Source organism: Apis dorsata, unplaced genomic scaffold, assembly GCF_000469605.1.
Source record: "Apis dorsata unplaced genomic scaffold, Apis dorsata 1.3 scaffold_429, whole genome shotgun sequence".
NCBI classification, from domain to species: domain Eukaryota; kingdom Metazoa; phylum Arthropoda; class Insecta; order Hymenoptera; family Apidae; genus Apis; species Apis dorsata.
Window position 1 is genome coordinate 147,425 of NW_006263682.1, and position 7,513 is coordinate 154,937.

Below are 7,513 nucleotides of genomic sequence, written 5' to 3' on the forward strand. Positions count from 1 at the left end.
CGTTTAAATATAAATTCTTTAGTACTATAATTGAATGAAAACATCTATCTAATTTGGCGTATCCTCGAACGTCAAATGAGATTATCTTTTAGAAAATTAAAACAGGAGCATAGAAAAAAAAAAGAATCTTTCGATCTTGCTCGCATGTATGTCAGATAATATCGTGGATTATTCTCGCAATGCTTCGTGAAAATACGTGAAAAATATGTGCACGATACTTTATTATCATACTCATGGCCTACGCTTCGAATTTGCTTGCCTTTCGGTTATTGAGTTGCCTTATATTATATTTACGTTTAATCTTGCTATTAAATAATATCATCGCTAGTCCGACTAGCCGATTTCGCTAGTCTTCACTAAGCCAACCCGTCCATGTACAACGCCTTTCTCGTGTTGTTCAAAGCGAAAAGAAACAGAAGAAGAAAATTAACGAAGGAGTAAAAACGCTTACGATAACAAAATGTGGACAAAAAACAATGGAAAAAAAAAAAAAAAAAATATTCGTCTGAGAGATGCAAGTCCGACCAACATTACGGCGATATATATTTGTAAACATTTTTTGAAAATTGAAAGAAAGATAGGTGAAGACGATGGTATCGAAAAAAAAAAATAGATCTTACAGTGACTTCGCATAACTCGCCATTTGGCAGTTCATTTTAGCTTTAGAATGATTGTATATCTATCCATGCAATACAGCGCTTGATAGGTCAGCAAACACTTGAGTCACATTTTTTGACGATGAACTGCACACACATATACAAATTCTAAAAAAAAAAAGAAAAAAAAATGATTTCTTGTTGTTATTCGAATCATTGGAAATCCCCAGACAAAATGTAAGATTGAAAATTCTTAAGAAAATATCGGATATCGTCTATTTCCGATTTGAGTAGCGACAAGAAATGTGAATGTTTTTATGAATCGTAATGTAAATTTAACTTATTTAAAAGAATATTTCCTAACAATTTTTAATTGTATATATGATAATTTCTTAGCGTAACTTATATAAATGTACTATTATACGATTGTAATAATTGCAAGATTAAAACATGAATATTTTATTTATATAGCAGAATCATTGGACGAATGTTACACGCATAAATCATAAAATCAGAAGGAATGTTAATCGGCGATCTATCCTTCGTGAAATCATGTAAATTATTATAATTATTGTAAAAGAGAAAAAAAAAAGGTAAAATGACATGATGATTATAGAAAAAAAGAAATGTGTTGTTTAAACTTTTATGACTCGCGAAACACTTAATATTTAAGCAGCGTTAGCTTTCAATGTATAACACAGTTTTAAAAGGCACAGAAAGGAATCGTATATAGTATGTATTTAAAAGGAAAAAATATATATATATATACATATACATAAATATACATATATATAATAAATAAGGTATTCTATTAATGTATAATATATTGAAAAGATATAATTATGCATCTGAAGTTTATAAATTATTATCTATAATGACTGTTATTCTATGTTTAATAGACTTGCCTAGAGCCTATCTGACCTAAGGACCAAAGGCACAATCACACACGCATCAAAATAAAACATTATGCTCCTATGTATTGTCGTAACATTTATTGTAACTTATTACGGACGTTGCGATACTGGCATTTAAATATTCCGACTGTTACAATACATTATTTGTATTACAAAACAAAAAACTATTTTCCCTTTTACACGAGACCGCAAATTGATGTAACACGACAAAACTATTATTGACAGACTTTTTTTATTCACTGTCATTTTTCTGCAGTATACTAGTACAATTTTTTACTAATATCTACACTCTATTGAGTACATTGATAAAAAATATTAAATATCTTCTAAACGTCGACCACGTAACTTCACTGGCTAATTTATTGTTTATTCATAATTTGTCTAATAAAAATACAAATGAATCAAATTTATAAAAATATAATTAATTCTTATTCTTCTATTTTTTAATATAAGAGATTTAATATTATTTATTTGAAAAACATATTTTTGAAAAAAGTATTTATTGAAAAAAGTATTTAAATTACAAATACAAATCTTATTTATAATTTCTTAAAAATTATATATAAACAAAAATTTTAGTTTTATTTATTTTCTTGAAAAAATTAAATTATATTAATACAAATATTATGTAAATATATATATACAATTCTAATAATAATTATTAAATATAATGCGCATAAGGCAATAACGAAATTCTTAATTGGAAAAATTTTTATATTGTTTTCTTATTCTATATAGAGTATTTGTCTGTTTGTCTATATAATGAATATAAATCTTTATAAATTATAAAATCATAATAATAAATTTTTTGCACCAATATTTTCTGTAAGCCAGTAATGTTACGCTATAAAAAATATATATACATTTTGTATTATTGCCTAAGCTTAACATCCACCATATTCTTAAAACAATGATATGGTAAGATAAATCTATTTCAATCCTCAAAAACTTGAATACGAATGAAATATTTTAAATGTTTGAAATATTAATGCGTTTATTTAATTCTAACTTTTACTAATAATATTTCTGAAATGTAATAGCTAATTCTTCTAATGTAATATATAAGGATCATTATAGAATTTGACTTAAATTTATGAGATAAACGTTGGCACCGTGACTAAAGTTTATAATAGACTCGCTTTAATATCTCATAATTGTTCTGTTACTACGATTTCGCAAAAAAAATTATTACTTATTAAATAAAATATATAAAGAGAGAAATTTGATGACGTTTCATATACATGCGTTTAAATCAAATGTATTTAACATTCAGTATCGCATCAGTGCGCTTTTAGCTCTAAACGTAATTTTATACACTTCATGGTTTTGGTTTTGTGAATAACATGTAAGTACAAGCTCTATAGCTATTCTAATTTTTCTCTGCTTGATCTTCTCCGTAATTATTATGATGTTATATTAAAATTATAAAGCCATTGTATGGCATATGATATTAAAGAATAACAAAAATGAAAAAAAGGTATGATTTTATCATATACTATTGTGTGATAGAGTTATCAACGACAATGTAATAAATAAACTGTTACAACACAATCCTTGATGTATTTACAAAAATATAAATCAAAAATATGAATATATACCCAATTCTGATTATCACATTCTAATTTTTGAAAATGTATAAATTACATTGATTATATAAAGTTTTACAATTTATCACATTTTTAAGTTTTTAAATATATTTTATAAAATTACTTAAAAATTAAATATATATATATAACGTATATAAAATATTATAATAATAGATTATTTGATATTGATCTAAGTTATTTAACAAATAAAAGGTGATGATATACTTTTATGTATTCAAATAAACAAATTAAATTTATTATTTTATATATTTTTATTCGTTGTTAACAGTTGACATTAATTTCATTTACATATTTGTGGAATTAATATTTTATACAGCAGTTAACACGATTTGAATGTTCTGACAATTTTTTTAATACAAAGTATAGAAGAATGAAATAATAATATTTATAAGTAATCTGATACATAACAAATAATATTTTTTTAAAATAAATATAACTCTTAGAAAGCAATTCATCTGTTACTGTTAAGATTTACTGTTTTGTTTTTAACAAATATTTTTCAGTAAAATTTTGTATTAATATTAATAGTTATATATTGCTTTTATCATTCACAATGATTTCGATCTTAAAATTACATCCAAGTATTTTTAAACATAATTACATAAACAATCTTCTTCAGAAGTTATGTATCTATATAACAGATGGAGTCAATGAAATGCTTTGACACATATAGAATTGCAATGATATATGGTGTTCACTATTTTCCCTGTTCAAAATTGTAATAACAGTACATATATTTAATTGTCACTTATTAAAGAAAAAATTATAAAAAAAATTTGCTATCAGAAAAATATATTGATATTATACATAAATACATAATTATTTAATTCAATTTAGCTAGATAACGTAATTATTCTTATATTGAATTTTAATACAGATCTTTAAATTTAAATTAATTTAAAAAAAACAATTATAATCAAATATCCATTCAAAATGAAATTTCGAAGTCATATGAAATTAAAAGACAGGCTTTTTATAGTGAATACCATAAATCTAATGACAATTACAGATCCTGAAAATTCAGGATCTAATTTTAAATTGTAACACAATATTACACAGACAAGTGAAAATTTATTTATAGATACAGAAAATTGACTACTTATTTCAAAAAATTTCAATATCTTAATTACACAACAAATGATAATATCTTGTAAAACAAATAGATGTCTTCATGCATTCTTGTACCATATCTTTAAAGTATATTTATACTGAAGATCATCAGATCTATAAAGTTAAAATATTATTTTATTTACAAATAGTATTATAATTATAGAATATAAAAAAATAAGAATATATTAAATTTCTTTTTAAATAATAATTTATTAATAAATAAAAATTTTTAAATAATAATATTTTATAAATCTTATTAAAAATGTTAAAATCTTAAATACTCACATTGTCAACATCATCTTCATCATCATCACTAATTTCATCACCAAATTCAATATCTTCATCAAAACCATCTTCCACAAAGGTGACAGTATCATTAATGCGAACTGAAAGTATAAAAAGTAAAAATAAAATTTAATTTTCAAGTAAATATTTAAAAATGTAATAATTATAAATATTTGATAGTTTGAATATATTTTTATTTTTCATTTCAACAATTAAAACATGAATACTTACCAGTTTCTGGGAATTCACCGTATGTTTTCAAATTACGAGCTTCATCTGATGTATATTTTAATATGACATCTGCTTTTGCATCCTGATAATCTCGCAAACCAATTAATATTATATCTCCTTGATTAATCCATACTTTTTTCCGTAATTTTCCACGAATGTGACACAATCTTTTCACACCATCAAAGCACATTGCTTCTAACCTTCCATTACCAAGCATTTTTGTGACTTGTGCATATTCTAAAATAAAAGATATATATATATATAAATGATATATATAAAAGATATGTAGATATATTTATATTATATGTATTAAAACTTTTTTAAATTACAAAATATTATTTTATAGTGTTTAAAATGCTGTTAATATTAATCATGAATAATATTTAATAACAAGATTAATAATTAAATAACAAAAATTAAAAAATTTAAATGTCAAAATATAGAACATCATGATAAATATTCTACTAAAATTTTACCTTGTCCATCTTCTTTAAAAACTAATTCTCTTTTTTCAGTTTCATTTTCGTTTTTTCCCCTTCTCCTATTTTTACCTCCTTTTCCTAAAGTTAAATAAATTTGAAGATTAGTATTCTAATTTTTTTTGTAAATAAAAAAATGTTCAATTTTCTATCATGATATATTTAACAATATCAAAGAAAAATTTGACACTAATAGGTTAAAACAAACTAACCACATTGCACAAAAATTTTACGATTGTCTACACATAAATCTATAAAATTTGCAAACATAAAAAAAATATAAAAAAAATATAGTTAATTACAAACCTTTATTTTTCGGCATGTTGATTTAATAAAAAGTGCTTATTCAGTAAATATATAATAAATTTAAACAATAAGAAAGATCAAGATACTCAATGTTCTGGTTTTGCACCACTAAACACCTCATGGGAAAGACATGGACTACTCAAAAATGTCAAATATATGAAACTCAAAACAATTTTTTTCATTTATAATTTAAATGAATAAATTTTTTATTACAAAAATTACTTTCAAAATTTTTATAATATTTTGATTATGACATGAAATCCGAAGTTCATTAAAATTTAGATATTTCATTGACTAATTTATACTTCGTTATGGTCACGCGGCAAGAACAAGTATAGATAAAGAAAGTAAATAGTGGGAAGACAAAGATAGAGTAAAAATTCAAGTATCAGCGCCATCTTCTGAATATCATAAATGAAACTAAAAATACATAGATAAGAAAATCAAATAAGAAAAGAATAAAAATTGACACTCAGCGCCATCTCTCGAATATTAAAGATATTTAAGAATATTCACTATCCAGAAATGATTAATAATTATAGATAATGTCGCATTTATCCATATCCTCGTTCCATGATTGATTTTGAATATTATATTCTGTTATAATAATAAATTGAAACTTTGAGATTCAAACGCGAAATCAAAATTAATTTTTCTATGTATCTATATATTTTCATATATTTTATATATATATAAATTAGATATAATTAATTTATAATTTTTGTATTTTTTTTCTATACTTTTTGAAAATAATAACTCAAAGAATTGAAATCATAAAAAATAAGTATAACAAATATGTCATAATTTCATAATTAGTATTAAATAAAATGGTATAATATTCAGTCATAATAATACAATATTAATGTACAATTAATTATCTTCTAAATTAATAATTTTTCGATTTTCATAATTCAAGTTTGAATATTTTGCAAAATGATATCAAGTATTAAAAAAATGTAACAAATCATTTAAAATATATCTTATTTTTTATCATATTAATATAATAATAATAGAATTCTATTTTTTAATAAATTAAAAAAATAATTAAAAAACGTTAAAATAAAATAAATTTTTTTATCTATTTTTATACAGAAATTAAATCAGGGGAGATAGCAAATAATTAAAAAGTTTCAATAATTTATTATTTTAAATAATTACTTTATTTTATCATTTAACAATGATATTGTATATGTGTGTATATATACATGTATATGTATATACAACAATATACATTTATATATATGTATGAATATACATTTATACATATGTATGTTATACATACATATGTATATTTTGGTATGCTGAATTTATCGAGGTATTTGTTATTATAATGGCAATAATACTGTAGCTACTGATATATTTTTAAATTGTTACGCTTTCAATGATTTTACTATGTATATCATACACTGTTATACAATATTAATTATATATTGAATTTCCAAAATCTAAATTTATCAAATATTTTGAATCCTTTATAATCCAATGTATATTTATTCGACCGTCCTAAAAAAAAAATACATATTACAAAATTATTTAAAATTTTTTTTATTATAGAAATTATTTAAAAAAACAAAAAAAATATACAAAATATACAAAAAAAAAATATTTAAAAATATAGTATTAGTATTGCGAACACTTTACAGTAATAATACTTACATTATACACACAACAAATTTAAAGGATTACATTTTTACACTCAAAAATGGAGAGAAGAAAAAAACTGAATGTTTTCTCTGAAAATATTTTTATATGATCAAATAATTACAGAATTTCTTGCTAGTCAAATTAAGAATTTGATTAATTGTTTGTAAAATAATTTAAAACATTTTAAAATTTCAAAATTCAATATAATAAAATAGAACTACTTAGATTAAATTATTAATTATTATATAAATTTTTTTTCAAAATTTAAATATTAATATATTTGTAGTAAAAGTTTAATAATTTAATTTTTTTACAAAATATTATCTCAATAATTTTTATAA

The 7,513-nt window shown here is 21.7% G+C and overlaps 3 protein-coding genes across 5 annotated transcripts in view; 1 reads left to right on the forward strand and 2 right to left on the reverse strand.

The window, feature by feature from the left end:
- LOC102681644 (ankyrin-3-like) overlaps window positions 1–1,388 on the forward strand; it is an 80,239-nt gene extending 78,851 nt beyond the window's left edge. For all 3 annotated transcript variants that reach the window (XR_004151045.1, XR_004151046.1, XR_004151047.1), the window contains one exon: window positions 1–1,388. This exon is cut by the window's left edge and continues 1 nt beyond it. The gene's annotated coding sequence lies outside the window, so the exon portion shown is untranslated.
- A 1,961-nt stretch (window positions 1,389–3,349) lies between these two features.
- On the reverse strand, window positions 3,350–5,860 carry LOC102671371 (eukaryotic translation initiation factor 1A, X-chromosomal). The gene is made up of 5 exons (XM_006619614.2): window positions 5,529–5,860; window positions 5,220–5,303; window positions 4,744–4,980; window positions 4,513–4,613; window positions 3,350–4,341 (listed from the first exon to the last, which is right to left on the reverse strand). Exons 1-5 carry the CDS (start codon window positions 5,542–5,544, stop codon window positions 4,336–4,338), a joined length of 444 nt encoding a protein of 147 aa, XP_006619677.1. The 5' UTR covers window positions 5,545–5,860; the 3' UTR covers window positions 3,350–4,335.
- An 809-nt stretch (window positions 5,861–6,669) lies between these two features.
- The window catches only part of LOC102671494 (pyruvate kinase-like), a 9,352-nt gene continuing 8,508 nt past the window's right edge, over window positions 6,670–7,513 (reverse strand). The window contains exon 8 of the mRNA XM_006619615.2: window positions 6,670–7,031. Coding sequence (XP_006619678.2) covers window positions 7,019–7,031 — 13 coding nt within the window. The 3' untranslated portion in view covers window positions 6,670–7,018. The remainder of the gene's footprint in view (window positions 7,032–7,513) is intronic.